This window comes from Dipteris shenzhenensis, chromosome 2 (genome assembly GCF_047967505.1).
Source record: "Dipteris shenzhenensis isolate YYH24624 ecotype China chromosome 2, Dip_SZ_1.0, whole genome shotgun sequence".
In the NCBI taxonomy this organism is placed as follows: Eukaryota; Viridiplantae; Streptophyta; class Polypodiopsida; order Gleicheniales; family Dipteridaceae; genus Dipteris; species Dipteris shenzhenensis.
This window is the reverse complement of record NC_141597.1, coordinates 60,835,389-60,860,723: the sequence shown is the minus strand read 5'-3', so window position 1 is coordinate 60,860,723 and position 25,335 is coordinate 60,835,389. Positions and strand designations below refer to the sequence as shown.

Genomic DNA, 25,335 nt, shown 5'->3' with positions numbered 1-25,335 from the left:
AAAGACAACAATAAACCCCAAAGGGGTCCCCTTTAATAACAAGCCATGTAAAGAGGTCACCATTAACCTACTTTGACTGCCGAAAAACACCTTAAAATTAGGTCAAACACAAAAACCCCATCCCACCAAATAATTAAAAAATATTTTTTTCTTCAAGGACCAGCTTTCTTCCAACAAAAAAAGAGCAGCTACTTTACCAAGGCTTGCCTAGCAGGCTCGCAAGATGAAAGACATTTTATGGGCACACATATGTAACCCAGACTTAATAATGCATCAATGCTAAGAGATATACTTACCACAACTAATCCATGTATCAATACACCGCTGTCCTCACAAGGAAGGTGTTGTGCAGGTATGCACACAGACACAAGTGTCAGCCTACAGATTATAAAGCTGCACTAAGGTGTGTGAGACTCTTGAGACGTTTTTTTGGGGTAGCTTTATATAGTTGTTACACATCCTGGCAGCAAACAGAGAGACTTAACACTTACAACAGCAGAACTCTAATGAGCACCATGATTGTTTCTTTGAACAACTCTGCATGAACAAGACGAAATACATCATCATTTCCATCTGCATACATTTGTACGAAGTGCAATTTGCAGCTCAAATTGATGTTCGCACAACTCTGGTGTTACCCTCCTGTTGTACACAGTGAAAAATCTAACCAGTTCATGTGTGGTTCCTGCAATTGCAGGTCTTTAGGCAACCACAAGTACTCTCTCCCCCATTACATCCATTTAGGCCACCCCTCTAGCATCTGTAAAAATTGACCAAAATTACTTGAATCCAACATTGTGTTCAAAGAACACATGCATCTGCTGTAGGATTGAGAATTATCCTGCAACCTACATTAGCAGCAGTTTCACAGCCAGTGTTTTGGTGCAAAAGGCATAAGTATTCATGACATGAGACTCATATCCAACATTTACCTGTACAAAGGATGCCAGAACCTCATATACAGAGTTTGTCCATGCTGTGGTGATGGAAACTGCACCTTTTAAAACTGCAATAACTTTGATACAAAAATGTCAAAGCCTGAAGTTCTCTGATAATCAGCATTCTAAAATGTTACCCGTCCGATTCCATCTTGTAGAATGTTGAGGAACTTTCCACATAAGAACAAGATCAAAGAAGGTCGGATAGGTTAAGAGCACCGTCACCATATTAATCCAATTCCAGTAATTGCTCATCTAGCATCTACGCCCGTGATGTAGGATGCCCACATTGAAGTGCTATCCACAATAAAGGGCCTGATCTATCCCAGGTGGTATAGGTTTGATTTCGGTACCTAGCTCCTGCTCAATTCTGTGACTGCACAATATTAACAAGCATGCACATTGCACACACAATGACAACACTAAGATTCTGCCAAAAATCTTGAAAGCTGCATAAAACTACCCAAATCAAGAACTAAAACCCCTCCCTCCTTCCAGCTCCCAGACAATACACTTACAAGTTAAAACGATCATCATATGTTATAAGATTTACAGCCAACCCAAGGTGTCCAAATCTTCCAGAGCGACCAACCTGCGATAACAGACATGAAAGTTACTTATTATGACTGTTACCAGTGCTGTACAAGCACAGGAGACAAAATTGGACTTACATACCCAGAACAAACTACCAGAGAAAACCATCCACATCATTACCCTTCGAATTAAACAGAGAATAACCTTATACAGAACATGTTCGCCTACTTGTCATAGACAACTGCAAAGTGTACTATATGACGTAGGAAACTGGATCTTACTCGATGAAGATAAGTCTCTGAATTTTTGGGAAAGTCAAAATTAATCACGACATTCACAGCTTGATTGTCAATACCTCGTGTAAACACATCTGCAAAATCAAAGCCCATGTCACTATCATCATCTCTCAATCCGTGGCCACCTTGTTGTGACAAAACCTTGCTGGCTTCCACACTGAAATTTAAGGAGAAACAGAAATGGAAATACCTGAACATACAAGGTTTCTGCAGGCGCCATTCCTGAAGTCGTGGAATACCTTGATCCGATGCGACTGTACCATCTTTGCATGAATGTAAAAACATGAATATCCAAGCTCTGTAATCTTCTTAGCAAGCAGTTCCACACGATTCACTGAATTGCAAAATATTATTGACTGGTTGATTTGTAGCTGCATAAAAAGTTACACCCAACATGCTTAAGGGACGAGTCAACAAGGCAATAACAGCCACCTGCGATCTATAACCATGTAATATTAAATGGAAGTTAGTAAAGTGGAACCCCTTGAAAGCCGCAGATACCTTTGAGAAAAGTGTATTCAAACAATGCACTTTTTGTCTTTCCTCCACAAATGCATAGTACTGTGTTATGCCTTTGAGCGTCAACTCGTCCATCAAGTTGATGATGTATGACTTTCGCAAAAATTTGTCCTTGAAAGACTTCACAGTAACAGGGAAGGTTGCAGAAAAAAGTAAAATCTGCCGGTCTTCAGGTAAGAAACTGATTATATGTCTGATAAGAGGCTGACATTCTGGAGAGAGTAGTTTATCTGCCTGTTGCATTACAAAACACAGAACTTGGAGCAGGCAAAACTAAGACGTGTCTATTCCAACTAGTTCATATGAAAGAACACTGATAAGGGAAAGGGAGGAAGGATAAACGGGAGAAGATATGTAAGGCAGCTGTGCAGGATTCAGAAATCTCACTTCATCCATCACGAGCATTGTGCAGCCCCCTAGGTCACAAACGCCTTTCTTGGCCAAGTCCAGAACACGTCCAGGAGTGCCGACAAGTATATGCACTGGCTGATATAGCCGCATGATGTCATCTTTCAAGCTGGTACCTCCCGTTGTGACCATAACCTGAATATTCAGATATTTTGCAAGCTCTTTGCAAACCTGTGATGTCTGAAAAGCCAGCTCTCGAGTGGGAACCAGTATGAGAGCTGCAAAAAAACAGAAAACAAAGTATCATCATAATTTTGAATGTTTTGCTTTGTGTATGCTGTCAAAAGCATAATGGTCCCACATGGGTATCGTTGATCATCGTTCGACTTCTCTCTATATAAAGGAAGCTTGGATGGGCAACACTCTCCAAAAATATTTCTGATTTTTGCAATCCCTCTTTTGTAAGGTTGTGAATGCAAGATAAAAACAAGAACGACGATTGGCTCTTATGAGCCTTGTTATTTATGAAGAAGAAGGATTGACAGTTACAACTATAAGCAACTTGTAGGGTGTGCATAATCGGCCCTTATTTAGGTAGAAATTCATATTTATTTCTAAGACTAGTACCAATGGAATTGTCCATTATATCAACTACCCCCCCCCCCCCCCCCCCCCCGGCCCCCAAAAAAAAAAACTCCAACAGTAGGAGGATTAGAACATAGATCTCAATTGAAATCATTGACACATATCTCAGTATGAGGATGAGATAAGCCCAAAGTGTATCAGTAGTTCCAGTGGGTAGGGCCTAGCAAGGATTTGGTGAGAACATCAGCGTCGAGCTATTTGCTTGGAATATATTGAAGCTTATTTTGACAACTTTCTACCACATTCTTCCCAAAATGATGATGAATGTCCGAATGTTTGGTGCGGTCTCCCTGAGAGTTGCTTTTGACAATAGAGATAGCAGATTAGTTATTACAGTAAATGGGGAGTGGTAATGGAGGTGAGAACCCGAGTTGGTTAGTAGAAGAATGTGATTTTAAACTCTACATAGCATGGATTCAAGCAGAGCATGAGTGACACCACGCAGGTATCCATTAGACAGATATTAAACTTTTGACATTCAGGGCGAACACTTCATTCTTTACACTCTTTCGCATACATCTCCTACACATACAACAAAACTCTAATTATTGGCAAGCAGATCTTTTCAGAAATAGCACATTTCGTATTTCCTGAGTGGCCAAAATTGAAAATTCATCACCAGAGGAATCTCGAATCAGACAGTCATTTTTTTTATTTGAAAAAACTATAAATTCAAAGGGAATCTCAATAGGAGGAACAAACAGAGCAAAAAAACACAAACGATCGTTGGTAGGTGAGGCAAAGCTTATAATCAGGCAAATTACCACATAAAAGCATCAGTCTAAGTTCTGACAGATTCCATATCAACTTGGGTATATGTATTGTTTTGAGGAGTCTAAAGACTTCTAAACCAAATAGCATTCAATTGAAATATTTTGTAGGAAGGCCAAAATCACTCAAAAGTGTGTTGTCAAAGCATTCCAAACCTGCACAAACTTTATAATACGTACCCTTTTAGAAATCGAAGTATTAACTCTGAGCTTACATATAAAACAGTACTGCAATCGAACACCCCATATTTTGAGCTTCTGGGCCAGTTATTGCATAAACAAAGCTGATTTTGAAAAGAGCTTTCCAGCTTAAAAGGATTTGCCTATAGATTTATGATATTATACACTTCCTTAGATCTAAACTCTCAAGAATCATGACAGCCATTCGTCAACTTCTACTTTCTAAAATTATTGTGTGACATGTGACGGTCCAAACCTTGAATAAAATTTCTGCTTGGATCTGTCTTCTCAATGACGGGGATGCAAAAAGCGGCAGTTTTTCCAGTTCCATTTTTTGCTCTTGCCAAAATATCACTCCCTGCCAGTGCAATTGGTATGCTTTCTTCCTGAATTGGTGAAGGCCTTTCAAATCCTTTCTCAAAGATTCCCATCAGTAGCTCCCTCTTCAAGAAATAATCTTCAAATTCATTCCCCTTGGTTGCTGTCACATCCTAATATACAATAACATAAAAAGTGTCACACAATATCTGCAAAACGTTGCAACCAAAAGAGCTACGAAAAGGAAAAATAAAATCAAGTGGTACCTCAGTTCTATGACGAGTATCAGATGGAGGTAGCTTGAGTTGTAATTTCCAATCTTGCAAACTAGCAGCAAACTTAAGTGAGAAATTTGCCAAAAACAGTTGCTAACTTTTCCATCACAAAGGCACAAAAGTTATATATACCTTCTAAAGGCTAGAGTATATCCAATCTTATAAATTATTACTTTTGGTAAAAACCAAAGGGGGGGAAAAAAAGAAGACAGAAAGAGGAGGAAACACAAAGACACATGGAAGAGGGACACTAGAAAAGATGGTAAAGGGACGCTAGAAAAGATGGTAATTACTCACGACAAAAGAGAAGTTCTTCTCTGCCATGATGAAACCTATTTGGCTTCAAAAGTAAAATGGATTTAGCACTATTTTATAAAGGATTTCTCAGTGTGATATTACTGTTTATAAGAGACTGACAGTTTACGTCACGAGGGCGTGAGTTTTGATGCTCACATTTGGCCTCAACCCCGGTAATCAAATGGCGAGGTCATAGGATGTGGGTGTGCAAGTTCCCCCTAGGCAATTGTGCCTTGCGGGCAACTGAAAGGTTTAGGGCCAAAAGGGGCGAGGTGTTACGGGAGGACTCAAGCATGGAGAACGACCTCACGCGGAGGGCTGCAGCTCATCCAAAGCTGTGTACGGTAATGTGCATGCAAGAGACGGCTACCTTGCATAGGTGATCGCACGTGTGGGTGGCTGACAGCTTACAGATTGTACCGAAGGGCTACACAGGCATTGAATGCATCTGTACGGATGGTGCAGGGAATTAAATGCCCATAGTACGGAGTTAATGCAGAGAGCTATTGCTGCTGGTACGGAGCCGTACGGTCATTGGTACGGATGGCAGTGGCATGCTGAACAGAAGATACCGGCTATGGAGTACTGTTGCTGCAGTACGGACTGTACGGGCAGTCTGTACGTGGACAGTTAATGTGGCTGTACGGTCTGGTACGTACGAATTGTACGGGCTATTAAAAGTGGCAGCGGAAGATGCAAACAAACTGAAGCTACAGAATCACATAGAGAACACTAGAGACAACAAGATGTGCCACAAACAGATCTGCTGTAACTCAGCCCATAAACCAGGGCAGCAACTGAAATACAAAGTGTCCTGAACAGGATGAGAAACAGGAGCTGCAGAAGGGGCTGAACTGAAGCAGAGGAAAGGGGCACAAGGAGGCTGCAGCCTGAGAGCACGAAGGCTGGAGGAGCCTGAAGCGAGGAGGCAGGAGCCTGGGAGCAAGGAGGCTAGAGGAGCCTGAACCGAGGAGGCAGGAGCCTGGGAATGAGGAGGCTGAAGGAGCCTGGAGCGAAGAGGCAGGAACCTGGGAACAAGGAGACTGAAGAAGCCTGGAGCGAGGAGGCAGGAGCCTGGGAAAGAGGAGGGATCTGCAGAGGGAGCGTGGGCAGCCAACAGGGCAGCTGAGGGGCTCAGGTGGGGACGGCCAGGAGCAGGCAAAGACTGGAGCCTTGAGGAGCTGCTGGAGTGAGTGAATAAAATGAGGAAGGGGGAAGGCCCTTATATAGGGAAGGCCAGGAGGGTCGGTCTAGTTGGCCTAGACCGACCAGCCTGGTCGGTCAGCCAACTGGGCCGACCAGCTGGTCGGCCAGGGGTTGGTCGGCCAGGACCAGGTCGGCCAAGAGCTGGTCGGCCAGTCTACCCCCTCTGGCCCCCTGCTGCGTGGGAGCTGGTCGGCCAGTCTACCCTCTCTGGCCCTGCTGCATGGGGGCTGGTCGGCCAGTCTACCCCCTCTGGCCCTGCTGCGTGGGAGCTGGGGTGCGCCCTGGAGATGTTAGTCTCAACACCCCCTCTCAGCTCCAGGGTGTGGCACAAGACCCAGAGAGCTGGCATGACGCTGGAGAAGGGGAGAGGAAACAGGTTTGGTAAAAATGTCGGCGACGTTGTCGGTAGTGGTGCTGAAGAGGAGCAAAATGGTACCGTCAAGAACCTTCTCTCGCATGTAGTGGTACTGAATTTCGATGTGTTTTGTCCGAGCATGGAAAACCGGTTTGGGAGCAAGGGCAATACAGCTTTGATTGTCACAAAAAAGTGTGGTAGGAGCGGGTTGCTGAAAACCACAATCGAGAAGAAGGCGCCGAAGCCACACAGCCTCACAGGTGGGGCACTACACATAGCACGATACTCAGCCTCGGTGGAGGATAGGGCGACCGTGGGTTGGCGTTTACTGGACCAGGAGATAGCCGCAGAGCCAAACGAGAAAACATAGCCCGTGGTAGAGTGACGAGAATCGGGGTCGCCAGCCCAATCAGAGTCACTCCAACCTCGGAGAGTGAGCGGGGAAGGAGAGGAACCACCGGCAGTATATAGGAGCCCGAAAGTAGAGGTCCCCTGAAGATAGCGGAGGAGACGTCGAGCAGCCTGCCAATGAGAAAGCGAAGGGGTTTGCATGAAGGTACTGAGGGTGCCGACAGAGAAGCCGAGATCCAGTCGAGTGTTAAGTAGCCAGATAAGAGAACCAACAAGCTGGCGGTAGAGAGAGGCATCAGGATAAGCAGTGGACCCAGAAGCAGAGAGTTTAGAGTTGGGATCCATGGGAGAAGTGATGGGCCGACAGTCAGCCATGTGGAAAGTTTCGAGGAGCTCGTGAACATAGCGCTGCTGAGAGACAAAATACCCCCTCTTGGTCTGCCAAATCTCAAGACCCAAGAAAAAATGGAGGAGGCCTGTAAACTACTCGGTGCTTTCTATCAATTCAAACAACGGATTTTGCAGAGGCATTTGAATGAGATGATTGCGAGTTGCCAAACACATATACTTGAACTTGAGAGTTTGCAATTAAGCTGGAATTAAGACTTATACAGCTTGAACACAAAGTGACATCATTGGAGAATGCAATATGATTGAGGGGCCAAGACGGCCCCCCCCCCTTATCTAGGCTCACTTTATTCTTGAAAATGGAGATACAAGACCAAGGTGCAATGCACCTTCCAAACTGATGAACTCAGTGAAAACCTAGGACCTAGATACAAGACTCAAGAGCATATGTACAAGGTAGACAACAAAAAGGAGGACTCCAAGCTCAGGTTTCAGCTCTTGGCTTGCCCAATCCACAAGGAAGAAGCTTGCAACAATCACCACTTACATCCAACATTAGAGACAAACACTAGTTTCTAGAAAGATAGTAGAAACAACATGAAATAGTGCTGTAAATGAGATAAACTTGACAATACAGGCTCCCTTCGTGACTTGGCCCTTTTGTAGATGAAGTCCTTGATGCCTCTGAAGCTACCTTGGGTGAGGAGAGTGTGGAAATGGGGCTGGAATGAGAACAGCTTAGAAAAACAGCCTGTAGGCTAGAGAGAGAAAGCTTTTATGGAGTGATAGCTGTAGAGAGAGAGTGCCTATGCTGATCCCAAGGGAGGAGATGTAAGAGAGGAGCTGCTGCTGTTCCAGAGGTGCACAGAAAGGCAGATTTCTGCAAGGGAAATGGGCTGGCACAGTAGAGAGAGAAATTCTGCAGTAGAGAGAGAAAGACTGCAGCAGGAGAGAGAAAAGGGCTGTGGCTGCTCCAGGCTAGGTGAAGGAGAGAGGATGCTGCTGCTGTTCCAGAAGAGCTGAGAGGGGGCAGATTTCTGGAGAGGAGGGGCTGGAACTGTAGAGAGAGAATGTGCTGTTGTAGAGCTGCTGAGGTGAGAGAATGGCCTGTGGAGAAGCTGGCTGCACCCAAGGAGCTGGAGAGGTTCTGCTGCATCATCTAAAAGGAGGGAGAAGAAAAGTGACGAAATTTTCATGTGTGGAATGAAGGGGAGAGGCCTTCTTTTATAGGCTCAACCCCCCTCCTAGGCCTAGAGTGGAAGGTGGACACTTGTCCCAGATTTTTGGTGGGCTGCAGTCCCAAAGAGGACAGCCCACCACTTGCCCTAAATCTACCAGATTTGGGGCCAAACACTTGGCCTGCATGCCCTACTTGCCATGCATGCTGCCACATGTGTGGGACAGGTGGACTGACCTGCCAGCTCAGATTCCAAGTGGCAGTCTGCCACGTGTCAGCTGCCACGTCACTCCCAAAAACCCTAAAATTTCAAAGTTGTCAGAATTTAATTCTGATCGCACACACGGGTTCCTAACAGCTTAGACTATCTATTGACGTACTCTAAGGTCATAATTGAGCCATACTGAGCTCATTTGTTTGTCATCTTATCTTGTATCTCCATTACTCTTGGCATGCTGCCAGGCCCACACCCAAAGCTCAGGGAACATTCTCTTGAATGGTTCCTAGGTCGGTATGCAATCTGTGCATTTGATTGGTCCCATGTTTGGGTACTCAGGTGGGGTGTGGTTTCTAGATGTCCCTCTCAAAGAGAGGCCATCACTCTTGTGGGTCACTAATGCCCATAACCCCAAGCAAGGGGGTCCACCCTCAAATGCTAGACCTAGTCCCCATTGTCCGTAACTGAACAGAAGGAAAACATTTCATTTCTTAATAAGCATACTATTGAAAAACAAAAAGAAATAGTACCAAGCAAGTGGATACATGTTGAAGCAGGATGACAAGGCCCATATCCGTCATCTCAAATTCAGTTTGAAGAGCAACTTTAATGGCAAGGATATGATTGGTATGACTCCCAGTAAGTATTAGATCATCCACATAAAGAATGATGAAGGTATGAAGCTGTCCTTCATGAAAGAGATAAAGATTGGGATCAGCCAAAGAGCGATGAAGCCCTTGGCGGCAGAAGAAGGTATCAATACGCTGATTCCAGGCCCTAGGAGCTTGCTTGAGACAGTAGAGGGCCTTGCGAAGGCGACAGACCATGGAAGGAGAACGAGAATCAATGAAGCCGGGTGGCTGATCCACATACTTCTTCGTGAAGATCACCATTCAAAAACGCAGATTTGACGTCCATTTGAAAAATGGGCCACTGATGGTGGGCCGCAAGAGCAAGGATCGTTCGGATGGTACTCATCCGGGCGGTAGGTGCAAAGGTCTCCCCATAGTCGATGCCGGGTCGTTGGGCATAGCCTTTAGCCACCAGCCGAGCTTTATACTTGTCGACAGAACCATCAGAGGCGTACTTTGTTTTGAATATCCACCGGACACCGATTACGGAACGATGTGAGGGACGAGGAACAAGGTCCCAGGTATGGTTCCGAAGAAGAGCATGAATTTCTGCTTCCATAGCCTGTTTCCAATGAGGCCGGGCTAGAGCCTGAGGAACGGTAGTGGGCTCGCGAGTGGCGAGGATGCGAGACATAAGGGCGTAATTGACATGGAGGGGATCAGAAGAGGACGGTGGGGGGTGGCGATGAGAATGACGAGGCCCATCATCAGGGTGTGGTTCGGAGTAGGGATCCTCAAGACCGGAGGAGCCGAGAGTATCAATGAGCCATCGCAGAACACGTACCGAGCGGGGTTCCAAGGGAGGAGCAGACGAGGGTGGAGCCGGAGAAGGAGGCGGAGGAGAGAGAATAGGAGGTGATGTAACGGGAGACGAGGCAGGTGGAGGGATAGAGGGCTCCGGGGCATCGGACGGATCTCCAAGAACAGGAGGAGAGTCGGAGGATGGCGGAAGGACCTGCTCGTCGAAAAGGACATCCCTGCTCACGGAGATAATGCGGCGGCGAGGATCATATAGGCGATATCCAGTGGAGACGGAGTTGTAGCCTACGAACAAGAGCTTGTGGGACTTAGGATCAAGCTTTCCACGATCAGATTTAGGAATATGAACATAAGCATCACAGCCAAATACCCGGTTAAGAGTATGGATCGCTGTCATCATGGCCTCGGCCTAGAGGGACTGAGGGAGTTGACTGTGAGTCAGCATTGTCCGAGCCATTTCAACGCCAGTACGATGTTTACGTTCAACCACGCCATTATCAGAAGGGATACCTGTGTTGGCAAATTCCCGTTTGACACCATGACTACTCAAGAACCGATCAAACTCGAGAGAGGTGAACTCACCACCCTTATCAGCATGAAGAATTTTGAGCGAGTGGTTGGATTCTTTTTCGACCAGGGCCAGCCAGGTCTGGAAACGACTGAAAGCCAGATCCTTGTGGGAAAGAAAATAGATCCAAGAATAGCGACTGAAGTCATCAACAAGGAGCATGTAGTACGAGGCTCCCCCCAGTGACATAACCTGCATAGGGCCACATAGGTCGAGGTGAACAAGACCAAGCGAAACGGTGGCACGACGAGAGGCATGATGGGCGAACGGCTCGCGATGTTGTTTTCCCAATATACAAGAGGGACAGAGACCTTGGCGAGTGCCGACGTTAGGGAGGCCGAGGACAAGCTGGTCACGGAAAGCACGATGGAGAGCATCAATGTGTAGATGACCAAACCGATAGTGCCAAAGGTCGCCAAGAGAGGTGCCTGTAAGGGAGGGAAGGGCGACAAGCTTGTAGATACCATTGGTAGAATGGCCGGTCCAAACCGGCTGTCCGGTGGCACGATCGCGGATGGTAACAGAGGCCGCTTCAAACTCAACCTTCATATTGTTTTGACAAATCTGATGAACCGAAAGGAGATGAAAGCCGAGAGACGGAACATAAAGAACACGAGAGGAGTGTTTACCCCCTTTGCCATCAGGAATAATATCAAGAGAGCCCTCTGAATGAACAGGAATAGAGTGCTTGTCGCCGATGCAGACACGACCAGAATGAGGGGTGAGATCCTGGAGCAGCGAGGAGGAGGGGGTCATATGCCGAGAGGCCCCACTATCAACGATCCATTCACGAGCATCGGAACTATGGAGAGCCAATGACTCTACTGCAGGAAGGGGTACCGAATTCAAGAGCTCAAGGTGAACAAATGCAAGGGTGGGGGTAAGGGAAGCATCAGCCGCAACGGCCATGGGTGCGTCAGCTCGTTTGTGTTTGCGGTAGGGACAATTGCACCAATAATGGCCAGGAGTGCCACAGTCATTGCAATTACCTTTGGGAGCAGGACGGTCACTGGAGGGATCTGAAGAAGATGAGTTAGTGGCAGAGGACGGAGCATTCTTGGAACGAGGTTTGGGACGGTGGGCCACAAGAGCCTCAGAAGAACCATCAGAGGTTTTAATGAACTGTTCCTCCTGATCCATCATCATGGGGACAAGTTCCTCCCAAGTGATGGTGCTGAGGCGGCCAGAGGTAATAAGAGAAGAATAGAATGCTGCGTATCGACTGTCAGTAATAACATGAGATAAGAGAGTAATAGCCATATCTTCGGAGGAGATAGCCTTGCCTGCATGGAGGATGTCCTGATGCATGCTCTGCATTTTATTGATGTGGTCCCGTATGGAAGGGGAAGTAGCCGGATCGAGGCGACGAAGCTGAACTTCCAAGGAGATACGTTTCATGGGAGTGATGCGAAGGTACATGCCATCAAGGAATTCCCAAATAGCACGTGCAGAAGTAAGGTGCTTGATATGATTGAGAACCCCTGGTTGACAATTGAGAAAGATGAACGAGCGTACACGAGCATTCAATTTGTCCCAGATAAGAGAAGCATGTGGATCCTCCTCAGGAGACGGACGAGGGATCCCGGGATCAACAAACTCGGCAAGATCATAAGATTCCAATACAGACGCCCTCTGAATTTTCCAAAGGGAATAGTTGGTCCCATCTAGCTGCCGAGCATCTGGAAATGTAGGAAGAGTGGGGATGCGTACAGGCTTGTCAGACTCTTGAAAGAAGCTGGACATAGGGGGAACGCGAAGATCCGGAGCAGAATCCTTTGTTTCATCAGCCATGACTGAAACCAGGGAGTGGACAGCAACCAAGGGCTGAAGAGAACGGGGCTGGTGAGCAGATCGAAATCTAGAACGGGGCTGCCGACAGGCAGCAAAAAAAAATATAGGGGAAGAAGAGAGCTCTGTAGTCAGCGGGAAAGAGAGTTGTCGACGAGGACAAGCTTCTTCAACTTCATCAATACAGGAGCTCCAAGATCAGAGAGTATTCTGGTGCTCTGATACCATATTAAAAGTGGCAGCGGAAGATGCAAACAAACTGAAGCTACAGAATCACATAGAGAACACTAGAGACAACAAGATGTGCCACAAACAGATCTGCTGTAACTCAGCCCATAAACCAGGGCAGCAACTGAAATACAAAGTGTCCTGAACAGGATGAGAAACAGGAGCTGCAGAAGGGGCTGAACTGAAGCAGAGGAAAGGGGCACAAGGAGGCTGCAGCCTGAGAGCACGAAGGCTGGAGGAGCCTGAAGCGAGGAGGCAGGAGCCTGGGAGCAAGGAGGCTAGAGGAGCCTGAACCGAGGAGGCAGGAGCCTGGGAATGAGGAGGCTGAAGGAGCCTGGAGCGAAGAGGCAGGAACCTGGGAACAAGGAGACTGAAGAAGCCTGGAGCGAGGAGGCAGGAGCCTGGGAAAGAGGAGGGATCTGCAGAGGGAGCGTGGGCAGCCAACAGGGCAGCTGAGGGGCTCAGGTGGGGACGGCCAGGAGCAAGCAAAGAATGGAGCCTTGAGGAGCTGCTGGAGTGAGTGAATAAAATGAGGAAGGGGGAAGGCCCTTATATAGGGAAGGCCAGGAGGGTCCGTCTAGTTGGCCTAGACCGACCAGCCTGGTCGGTCAGCCAACTGGGCCGACCAGCTGGTCGGCCAGGACCTGGTCGGCCAGGGGCTGGTCGGCCAGTCTACCCCCTCTGGCCCCCTGCTGCGTGGGAGCTGGTCGGCCAGTCTACCCTCTCTGGCCCTGCTGCATGGGGGCTGGTCGGCCAGTCTACCCCCTCTGGCCCTGCTGCGTGGGAGCTGGGGTGCGCCCTGGAGATGTTAGTCTCAACACAGGCTGGCACCTACGAACTGTACAGGGGCAAGTACGTACGAGCTGTACGGGCAAGTGCATGCGGGCTGTACGGAGAGTACGGGCTGCTTGACGGCCATGGACTATGAGGTGTTGGATTTGGGGTTGTATGGGCTGTACGACAGCCTCCCATTTGCCTTTGAATATGGACTGTTGTCAAAGTGGCTGGGTGAAAGTGCCTTTCAGCTTGACAGGCAGGTACCAAGTCCATGAAGGTGTGCAAATAGCTCGTGAATGAGCTTGGTTGAGCTCTTGGTTAATAAAAGGGGGCACTTATGCCTTTCTAGTGATTGCCCATGAGCGTTGGGCTGTGTTTTTGAAGAGACTTGCTTGGCAGAACGGTTACAATAAATGCTTTCAGAGGATGATCGTGTTTCTGATCTCCATGGGCAGTTCAATTATGCTTTCACCCATTGTTTAGGGTACTCCACCGAGTCAGTGAACATTTTTGATTGTCTGGAGAGCGTGTGGCCTTGTTTGGGCTGCCAGAAGGCGCTCTCAGGTTAAATGCTGTTTGCACTGAGTATGGATGCCAATGGTCACATGGTTGTGATAGCAGAGCCCTGCAGGGCTAATGTGTCATGATACTGATGCCTCTGAGTCAGGGAAGAGCATTGAATGCGCGTGAGTTGGAACTCACTGTGTAATCTCTTTGTGGCACTCTTCAATTAATAAAGAAATACCGAAAGGGGCGCCAAGGCTTTGGGGCTAGTCTGTGTCTTTGTGTTTGAGCAGGAGCGCTCTAGCTCCCCCTTTCTGTCTGTGGAGTGTTTGCTGAGTATTTTATTGTGAAGGCTTTTGTTTCGTTAGTGTTCTACCACCCTCTTGTTAGCCTTGAGGCTGGTTTCAGTTTACTACAGAAACAGCAGTCTCGTGAGGTTTAAAGATCAAGCGCACACAACCCTCTCAGCATATTCTAGTTCACAGGTACATTGTGAATGAATGTACATGATAAACTGCTACCAAGTTGGATGGGAGATTCCAACAACCCTATTTTATCATAAAACCCTCCTACCTTAACACCTGGACAGTGGACACATGTAGGAGCAAACCATGCACATATGCCAGGCCTTCATACATGTGTGTCACAGCAAAAGCATGTGAGCCATGTCTTTGGATGATAGCATGAACAAGGTCGTTCAGGTACACGTATGGCACAGAATTTTCCGTACAGTACAGTACGTCATGTTTCCTATAATGCAGTATGCACAAGAAAAAACCCCTTTGTGCTTTGCTGTCCACTTTTTCCCACATTGGAAGCTTGAGTACTCGCATGCAAGGCAATATACGGCTTCACCTCTAGATGCTAGCGTACATGAACTTGTCCTCATCATTTATTGAATAGAATCTGAAAGAATCTAACAATCTTGTGAGCCAGTCTTCCCGTTCATTAGGTTCCTCGGTCTCCTTTTTGAACTTACATAATGTCAACTTGCCGCACAGATGTCTACCAGAGATAATGTGAAACAAGGTGCATCTGGCCTCCGAAAGCCAAATAATCTCAGGAAGAAAAATCAGCCCCAACAGGGGTCATGTCAACATTGTGTCACAATCTCTCCTTGTCACTCAATACAAATCAGCCCCAACAGGGGTCATGTCAACATGGTGTCACAATCTCTCCTTGTCACTCAATACGCCGAATTCCACCCCCCTAACAAACCAATAGTCAAACACATTGTTTAAACCTGTTTGGTAAATTAAAGAGAGAGTATTGGATAAAAAGGGCAACGCTCGATCCAATTTGACCTCCATTTGATTGAGCCTGTGATGTCAACCCCTAGCCCTAAATGCACATGCCATTTTGACTACAGCTGAGTACCATTGAGTACCTCATCTCTACCATAATCCTCAAGTACCACTAACCAAGGACCAATCAAGCATTCTAACAGGTACCTCTTTTTCCTTGAACTTGTATATGTTCATGTCAAGACACGCTGCAGCCAAAACTGTAAACAAAACTACCATATAGCATGAATGCTGCATTTTTTAGCACAAATAGGCTGAGATTCGGCTATTGGGAGGCTTATAGATTGACACCTGTGTACGAATCTGTCTGTGCCATCACGTGTGTACATGCTTAGCAAGAGATGCACGTGTGGGCAATTTTGCCCAGTTTCTGAGGGCTGTGGTACCTGCAATAAGCTTCTTTGCAGAAGCCTGTGGATGCCTTTTGCTGGTGCAGGAGTTTTGGTGTGCATGCATAAGTTGCATGTGCATGCCTGCATTGCTGGCCTTTGCATGCATGTAAATAGTGGTATGCAGTGGCATGCATGAGTTGCTTGTGCATATGCGTTGCTCGCCCCGCATGCGGTTGCATGCGAAGTGATTCATTGCATGCAGAGTTCATGCATGAGTGCCTTTGGTATGCATGCAAGTGCTCAAGTTACTTTTTGTGACATGCACTGGTGAGACACATTTTGCATCATCAGTTTGCATGCACAAGCTTTAGCTGGAAATCCATGATGCAAGAAAGTCAGTGTACAAGTGACATTTTAATGCTTCTGCTACCTTCTAAAGTGTGCATGCAACATACATTGTGCATGAACCCAGTACTTTATGAATACAGCCTTTGCATGGTGCATGCAGCCTTTATTTCAGCTGCATGTGGTACTCAGTAGGCCACATGTTTGGGAATGGCCACGTGAGCAGGGGACTATTTGGGGGATTTTTGGGAAGCTGAATTTCACCCATTTCTAAGGGCTGTTGGTTAGACTGATTGATTTTGGCCCTGATCATTAACTTCCTCCTCCTCTCTCTTGCACCTGTGTCTACAATCTGTTGCAGGCCCTCCACTGATTAAGGCCCTGAGCTGATCAAACAGAGCTCAGGCCTGCTGATTCTTTGCTCAATAGCCTGCTGCATGTTCAGCGTGTGTCCTCCCACATATGATCACCAGTCTAATTTCAGTATTGCTAGGCCCTGTCGAGTGCTTCTAGTGTTAGAAATAGACCAACAGAGGGCACGCACAGCGGAAGACTGACGGAATAGCCCCGGAGCTCACCCAGTGTGTGTGGGGTGTGGAATCACAAACTTCTTAAACTTACGTGCTTCAAATAGATGTGCAGACTCATCAATAGACAATGATCAAGCCAGATATAGAGCTACCAAAAGAATATATATTTCCGTCCAAAGCTATGGACACAATACAAAAGAGAGAGAGATCCAAAGTCCCACCAGAGCGTGGTCCTTTGATCTTACCACCACGTACTTCTACTATCTGCCGGATATCTCTAGACTTGAGCCCGCGTGCTCCACCTCGAGCGTATGTAGACTCTCCGTCCTTTGACCTCAGCTCCTTGCTGCCCTAGAAGACAGCCAAAGTCCCAGCCCTCTGTGAGCTCAGTCTGCAGCTCTTCTTGATCTCCTCTACCTCCTGGAAGTAGGCCTGAGGGAGTGTATGCTGCTGCTCCTGCTGCTACTAAGTGTGCTGGCTGCTGGATACAAAATGAGGCCCAGGGCCTCTCCATAGGCCCCAAGGGCCCTCTAAAATACCGACTGGTCAGCCCCTTATGCTGGCTGACTCAGTCTGTAAATGGCCAACTGGAACAGCCTCAAAAACCGCCCTGGTTGGCTGCCCCTACCAGCCCAACCAGGGCCCTATATAAGGGCCTTTACTTGCCCTTTCCATGCCTTTGTTCCAGGGCATAAAGCCCTCCATTTATTGCAGGGTCCAGCCCCTCCTGTCCTGCCTTCTTCCAGGCATGGTAAGCTGGCTGGAACCAGCCCTACATCTGGCCGACCAGGTTTCCTGGCTCCCCCTCCTTGCTGCGCCACTTTCCAGGGCCGCTGCAGGTCCTGAACCTGCCCACATCCTGTGCCATGTGTCCTGCGGGCCACATAGGTGCCAGACTCCCCACCCTGCTGCGCCTCCTGCCAAAACACCTTGCAAAAGCACTAGCAACTCAACAGATGTAAGAGTGGCTGATCAGGTGGTTGATGAACTTCCTTTCTGTAGGTCTTCTTTACCCAACAGTGGTACCTTCTCCATTTTTTAATGCTTTCATCTTTATGAAAGCTCGAGGGACTAATCATACTCCTGATCAGCAAGGTTATCTCCAAATTGCAGCCTCATAAACCCTTGGGTCATTTTGAAAGAAATGTAGTGGGTCTTCAAAAGGAATTGAAGGCCTCTTTGTTGTGTACCAAACCAACAACAGCTTGGTTCAGTAGTGGTGAAGACAACTCAGAGGTTGAGTTCAACCAATTGTTCACAACAAGGAAAGGAATTCAATTCGATGTTCAACTCCATCTGGAGATGGATGGGCAGAGATAGCAGAGTCAAGTTCTATTTGAAAACCCCAAACTGGCATAGTTGCAATAGAACACGGTTTTTTATTTTTTGAAACGTTTACAAACGTTTGGGTTTTTGAAACACGTTTTTTTTTAGAATATTTTGGGTGCAAAAGAGGCTAAGGTCAAACTTTTGCCCTACTGTACTTCAAAAGGAGTGCTTTTGGTGTTTTTGGTGCAAAAGGGGCTCACTCCTGAGTGTTTTTGGTGGAGGGTGGTTTTGGTGCAAAAGGAGCTCACTCCTTATGAGGCCATCATGATTGATAATTGAAATGTTTTCTTCTATGCTCTTGAGTGTCCTGGTTGGCATTAGTGCATGAAATATTGCATTTTAGGACCTAGGCATGTGTATTTTTATACTAGGCATACAAAATTTTATAACAACCACACCTGGTGATTAGAAACACGTTTGGAAAAAATTCCAAATGTTTGCAAACGTTTTCAAACGCCTTTCCAAACGTCTGGCAACTATGCAAACCAGTAGTTGGTAAATTTTGAGCCTATGAGGGTATTGCCTTCCTTTTGTATGGGTGAAGAAGGATGATGAATCATGGATTTTGCTTTAATAACAAAATCCCACCTTTGTACTTGTTCACTTCGTTCTTTGTCAATATTTTTAATGTCTATAACGATTTAAAGTAACTATGCAAAGATGTGATGATTCTGCATAGTACTTAGAATATGTGTAACCAGTTCGGTGTAAACCATATGTAAACCAGATCGCATCTTCTGGTTTCCGCAAGAGTGTTTTACAGAAGTTGGCTCCTTTCTAGCATTCTTTATAACAATGTGTTATCCATGGTGGACTTAGCTGCCTAAGGATGAAGGTGGATAACAAGTATGTGGTTAATTTGAACCACTTGCTAAGTCTTTCAGCTAAATTTTCCCTAAGGTTATACTTTAACCATGGATTTGCTTGCAACGCACTGATAGCAGGTGGCAGACTAGCCCACTGCTCATTGCTCAATATACCTACAGTGGGAAAGACCAGCCAATTGAGAACGTTGTATTCAGGTCACTCGAGTGACTGATTTAAGCTGAAACTCATGAGTGATGTGCCACAATTTGCATTTTGAGCAAACTTATAATAAATAATATTTCATGTGCTAGGCACATAATGAGAGATACGTTGTTTACCTCTTGAAGGACTTTATGGGCTTGACAAAATCGCAGGATGACAGTGAAAGTGATCTGTGAGCTCATGTGTCAAGGTTGGCATACGATGAATTGAAAGTCGTGGTTGAGCTCATAAACTGAGGACCACTTTCACGAGAAGAAGAACTATTTTAATGGCAGGAGAGAAGGGAAAATTGTGTTAGAATCCAGCAATGGATTTGCAACAGAATCTAGAAATAAGATTCTGAAATTTTGCATGAACCCAGTCTGGCTTGTAACTCCACTAAGGTCAGTTATGGTTCTGATAAGTCATCTGGATGGGTGGTCTGTAGTGCTATGGGACAACAACACAAGCCCCATTTCAACCACAAATGGTTTGGTAGGATCCAGTGTGTAGCATACGAGCTGATGTAACCTCATATTTTAATTGCTTCAAACAAGCATCAAGCTTAGATGTCCAGATAATGCATCGGTACTTATTGTACTTCTCTTTTTTTACCCTCTAAACAAATCAAAGAGGGGTAATGCTATTTTGGCTTGATTTTCGATGTAAGTCTACAAGAATTTCACAAATCTAAGAAAGGATTTAACTTCGGCAATCATCCTTCGAACAACCACTGGACACCATTAAAAAAATGGCATGTCCGACTGCAAGAATTCACACTTTCTTTCCTCAGCAAAGTGTTGCTCTTTTCTAAGGATGAACAACACAATCCGCAAGTGGCATCCATGCTCCATAACATTCATACTATAAATCAAGCTGTCATCTAGCAAGACCGCAACTTTCCCAAATATTACATGAAAAATATGGTTCAACATTCTGCTAGGATGGTAGTGGTGCAATACTGAGTCCAAATGGTAACACCTCAAGAACTCACAATAGTCGATTTGTGTCTGAAACCCAGTCTTATACACATCTTTTAAATCTGGCCAGTATATACTGCTTGTACCTGACCAATCTGGAAAGGTATCTACTGCTTGTACCTGATAAATTTAACTGCACTTCTTCATTTAGTCCAGAGGGCAGCTTTGTTTACTGCAATTGGCAGCAGTCCCAAGGCACTTTAGTGGCCAGCAGATCGGTACAGCAGATCGGTATAGTTATTCACATAACTGCTTCTATGAACATGGCCTTCTAGGGAGATAACGAATCAGATTAAATCGTGCCATGGAGTAGACAAAGCCTAGCATTGGCTGGCTGGTCAGAGGCAAGGCAAGAGCGGAAACAACTGCTAGAGCGGCTGACTGTGGGGGCCATGTATGGCCTGGAATCATCAACGTGGGAAGGGTCTGGTCTTCAGGTGGGATCACAATGGAGAGAATTGACTTTCCTAGGCAGGTTGGTGAGGCAAAGGAGAAAGGGAGCAGATGGACAGATGGCTTGCAGCTAGGAGGGAGCAAATTCAGCATGGGATTTTCTGTCGGAATGAGGCCATTGGAGTGGGGTGGGGGGTTGGGGGGTCTATTTATAGGAAGGGTCCAACCAAGCGTCCTACATGCTTGTGATTGTAGGACATGTGGTTCAGATCCTCCCATACTCCCTTTTTGTAAGGTTCCTTCAATGACTCATAGCTTTAAGGACTTCAATCTTTGGTTTCAAGAAATGTGTATTTTGAAATTGCGCCTTCTAATGCTCTCTTTTCGAATGAAATATTTGCCTTCTTGAGCTCTTCGACATGGTAGCCTCAACTTCGAAAACCCCAAATTGAATTCATTACTCTATTCACTAAAAAAGTAATAGAGGAAATTCACAATGCAATTGAGCTCTAATATATCACCCAAGATATGAGTATCTTCATCTACCTCAAAGAGAAGCCTGTTAGTGCAAAAACCGTTGGCCAGTTCATTTATTGGCCATTGGCTAAAGATAACAAGTTGGGAGAGTAGTCCTTGTTAAACATTTGGAAATTGATACTCATCAAGAGCTTTCTCATAAAAACTTTTTCCTATTGAAATTGACTTTGTGATTAAGTATTATGCCACTGGCTAAAGAAAGTAATTGGTTATTCCATAACTACTAAGAAAACCAAGAAGCACATGATGTAAAATGTCGTCAAAGACAAATTAAGAATACCATTTAATTCCTTCTTTCAAGCCACCTCCCTTGGGCATCCCTGGGATTGTTTCGCCTAGAGCGCCTTGTAAATCACATCTTCATTACTCTCGTGGAGTAAACTACCAAGTGCATCAAATTTTAGTTCCAAAAGAACCTAGGCTCGAGTTCTAGTTCCTCATAATAGTAAAGAGCCATTGCCTACATGTAGCTATGGACGTTGATTAGAGCCGGATGCTCTTCTATATAAGTGAGGCCAAGGCATGTGAAGGCATTCGGTGTGCGTACACCACCAAGAGCCAAGGCTCCTACCATCTACATGGTGGATCACAAGATGGTATGCCAAAGGTTCCAACAATGATGGTATGGGTCCATGGTCCAAGAAACGTCAAAACAACAAAGGAGTTTCAAAAATTCAGTTTGAATTTCTCTGTCTCAAAAATGCAGATTTTATGCGTTGGATACAAATTAAAAAGTCATAAAATGACTTCATACAATGCCTGTAGTGCAATGATTTCGGAAGTACTCTAGACTCCAAGGGGTTACTAGTTAGAAGTTAGAGAAATCTAGAGACAAAATTTAAATTAGAGTGTCTTTGAACTTTTCCTCTGGAAACACAACACATAGTGCAGCTTCAATCTCATGATAGTCACTCACAAGATTGGAAACCATAAACTGCTCCACACATAGCAAGGACTAGGTACTATGATATGACCACCGACGTCATCAATGCCCAACAGTGGGTGTAGACCATAGTCATACAAATCCACACCCACACATACTTGAGCATCCATTCATAGAAAGGTTGCTGTATGAACTGATGCTGTAGGTGGAGGTGGAGCTACTTCTGGAGCTGATGGTAAAATGCGATTGAAATGGCACTTTATATAGAAATAGAGCTGCTGCTGGACCAACTCAGTCTGTGGCCTGCATATTGCTCAGACTGAACCCACTGGTCTGTCAGGCTGCCAACTGAGTCTTTTCCTGACCCGAGCTGCTGACATGGCGGACCCGGCCTGCTGACATAGCAGTAAATGGCACTGCAGAATGGGCCTTTTATAGGGCTGTTTAGACAGACCGACCAGCCTGGACAGATTGGCCAGGTCAGAGGGTTCAGTCTGAAATATGGTTGGCAGCATGCTGCTGGTCAAGCATATTTGAGAGCCAGTCAGCCATTTTTGTGGAGGGCTATGTGCCCTATGAAAGGGTCCCCTTCGTAGTCCAGCCAAGAGCAGATTGCACCTGCCGACCTGATGATGTGTCCGACTGCAACTGCTGCCTGCTCTGCTTGTCTGCAGATGACTAAGCAGGCCATACAGTCTGTACAGCTGCTGTCCTGACTTGTATCACTGCCACGGCACCCCTCTGTGCAGACCAACAGCGTGGTTGGACAATGGAGAGCCAGTCGACCATTTTAGTGGAGGGATATGTGCCCTATGAAAGGGTCCCCTTCGTAGTCCAGCCAAGAGCAGATTGCACCTGCCAACCTGCTGATGTGTCCGACTGCAACTGCCGACAGCTCCTACCTGCTCTGCTTGTCTGCAGATGACTGAGCAGGCCATACAGTCTGTACAGCTGCTGTCCTGACCTGTACCGCTGCCACAGCACCCCTCTGTGCAGACCAACAGCGTGGTTGGAGAGCAATTGGAAGTGCATAGAAGCACAAGGGCTCTTCCTTGAGCAGCTACTCAAGCCTACAGAAGCAGGCAGCAGCAGAAAGAGTTCCACAGGACCCAAAAAAAAAGTTGGGTGATACAATAACGACCAAAAATTGTCTATGCGCTGCAGCATACTCAGCCCATGGCAGTCACTTACCTCATCTGCGATTTGCTACAAATGTTGGTAAACTTTTGGGAGCAGGTTTTTAACTTAATCTACATATCTATAGAGGCTGTAGTTTTCACGCCGCTGCACGACTCATTCCACAAGAAAGGTTGTGCACGCAAATTCAAATTTGGTACGTTACAATATTCAAGGCATCGTACAAGCATTTTTACTAAGTTCCGCCTCCCATCCAATGGCAGTTATTTGTCTCCTGAACATTTTTGTGATTCGCACCATTAGGCTTGCCTATTTCAAAACCTTATATAAGGAAATACAACATGCAACAGAGTGGCATACCCCGTGGGAGTGCTGACCTCTTTAAATAAACGACAAAAGAAAGCCATCATGCCTTTAATCGAACTCATGTGGCATGTCTACAACCTTGCTCCCTTCCGGTTCCTTGGAGGGGAACATCAATAACAAACCTAAATTTCTACAAGAACATAAATGCTGCTGTGCAAGATACTAACCTTGAACGGCCTTGCCCATTTCTTGGGGTATTTGCTTGCCTTGCAACAGACCGAGAATTGCCTGTTGCCGCCATTTGCATGATCATGCAGCAGGTGCAACTGAAATGAAGTAGGAGCAGATGCTTGTGTCTAGAGTCGCAAGGAATGAATAATTCTGGAAATCCAAGGACCAATGAGAATATATTACAGAATTATTAAATGAGGGAAGTGAAAAGAACAACAGGCTGAAACCCTCGACATAAAAAGTTTGAATACCAAAAACTGCATCCACTTAAAGTTCGATTTCTTACAAACCATTCGCCAGGTGGCCTGACTCACTTAACGTGCGCGAAATGAGACCTATGTTCACTCCAACCGACGAAACGCCTCACTACGATGGAGACCCCTTGTGAGGGGCAGGCGATAGCTTGATAAAACGCTTTAAGAAAACAAACTGCGAAACCCTACATCTGCGACTCATGGATAGGTGATAACCGAAGGCATGATCTCTCTGCCTATTTGCTTCTCTTGCTCTCCCTCATCCTTTCAAGTATAGTCCCCACCTGCCCCGCTTCTCCTCTCTTCCCGCATGTAGAGCACTCATTTCCATCCAGAGTCCCCCTGCGATTCCTAGAGAAAAAGAACAAGGTACAAAATAGGAAAGCGCTAGCCAAGAGAAAAAGAGAGGAAACCATGCACAACGTATCCCAAAGGAGGAAGGTCAGACGAACCTCTGCGCCAATGATGAGGAGGTGGTGGAGGAGTAGAGATGGTCGGATGAGTGTAGAGCAAAGTGGGAGGAGAATAAAGAGCTCTCCCTTAGTGTTGTTTCTTCTTCAAGGGAAAAATGGAAGTTGGTCGGTGCACCATTTCAAAAGGTTCTTTATTTTTTAAGCACTTGCCTTGCAAGGCATTGGAAAGAGTTCTCCATGAGTTGTGTGGTGGGTGTAAGTGCCTCAGAGAGCAAAGCCGGCTCTCAATAGTTTTTTTTTTTCCTAGTTGCCACGCTGTGCCACCTGGCTTACACACGATTCTGTGCCATACGCTCATATGTTGCTATTATCTATTGCATCATCATCTGCTCCTAGATTCTCTCAATCATCCTATGTGGCTCTCCACCACCTAACTGTGCTTGTGGGCACCTAACTGTGCCTCTAGCACTCACACATAGAAACATAAGGTGTGCCTGAGGCATACACCTTGAGATATCCCAACAAACCCCCCCTCAAGGAAATGCCTCAGGCTATGTCAAGGATACATCTAGTCTCATAGTTTCTCATGCCATCTCATGGTGGTCAAGGATAAATCTATGGCTAGGTTCTCATGCTAGCAAGGGTTCCCTTGGGTGTAAGGTAAACAAAAGGGATACAAAAAGACCTTCCAATGGTTATCTCCCCTGCATGTACATGCACACAATGTCTGCAGGAGGTACCATGGAACAAAACATACACATGGCCTACATCATAAGGTGACCAGAGGTGTTTACAAAACACACAAAACACAATAGTTTATTTTCATTCATTTTGGAGGACTATCCAGGCTGAGTACCTTGACATAAAGAGAGATCTGGAGCATACATAGAGATGTGTTTAAAATGCATAATCTTCTTGTGATGCCTCATCTTGTGGAGGCAAAATATCCATGTCAAGGCAAGGTCTTACCACATGGGCAGTGTCTAGTGCCTTATAAGATGGTACTATGATAGAACAAGTGGATCTGAAAGTCATATCCTTCAAGAGAATAATTATCTTGTCATCTCCATAGTTGTGTGTAGAGAAGCATGTCTTAGGTATCTGACCTTCATCTTTTTCTTGTACTTGGAGTCAAATAAAAGTTGCTTCCTTTTTGGCAACCATTGTTTTGGCAATCTTCAACAAGGAAGTCAGGTTGACATTTTCATCCTTTGTAGCATAACAAGACATTGTTTTATGTTTTGGCTTTTCACATATTTTGCATAAGCAAGCCATGAGAGGATCTAACCCAGGTATTGGGCAGTGTCTTCTCTCTTACAGGGC

At 45.9% G+C, this 25,335-nt stretch overlaps 1 protein-coding gene across 6 annotated transcripts; it reads right to left on the bottom strand.

The window, feature by feature from the left end:
* Nucleotides 1-236: 236 nt before the first annotated feature.
* Nucleotides 237-24,232, bottom strand: LOC147905087 (DEAD-box ATP-dependent RNA helicase 6-like). 6 transcript variants are annotated; one of them, XR_015542672.1, is made up of 12 exons: nucleotides 24,052-24,232; nucleotides 23,342-23,495; nucleotides 4,815-4,875; nucleotides 4,487-4,721; nucleotides 2,675-2,913; nucleotides 2,270-2,521; nucleotides 1,959-2,139; nucleotides 1,754-1,842; nucleotides 1,457-1,530; nucleotides 1,164-1,314; nucleotides 933-1,006; nucleotides 237-760 (listed from the first exon to the last, which is right to left on the bottom strand). XR_015542672.1 is itself a non-coding variant. In XM_087390101.1 (10 exons), the coding sequence occupies exons 2-10, from the start codon at nucleotides 23,425-23,427 to the stop codon at nucleotides 1,236-1,238; spliced, it is 1,296 nt and encodes a 431-aa protein (XP_087246227.1). In that variant the 5' UTR covers nucleotides 23,428-23,495; nucleotides 24,052-24,232; the 3' UTR covers nucleotides 237-1,235. The 6 variants fall into 6 exon arrangements, 1 of the variants encoding a protein (XP_087246227.1); XR_015542669.1 differs by adding an exon at nucleotides 23,632-23,950 and having other exon boundaries at nucleotides 238-760; nucleotides 933-1,314; XR_015542670.1 differs by having other exon boundaries at nucleotides 237-1,006.
* Between the last annotated feature and the right edge of the window lie 1,103 nt (nucleotides 24,233-25,335).

What these genes read in the sequence shown, in the direction of transcription:
- LOC147905087 (XM_087390101.1), bottom strand. Translation starts at nt 23,427, where the DNA reads ATGATCATGCAAATGGCGGCAACAGGCAATTCTCGGTCTGTTGCAAGG. An exon ending in ATACTCGTCATAGAACTGAG is followed by an intron (nt 4,722 to 4,814) that starts GTACCACTTGAT and finishes ATTGTATATTAG; the next exon opens with GATGTGACAGCAACCAAGGG. An exon ending in TATGATGATCGTTTTAACTT is followed by an intron (nt 1,315 to 1,456) that starts GTAAGTGTATTG and finishes AATATTGTGCAG; the next exon opens with TCACAGAATTGAGCAGGAGC.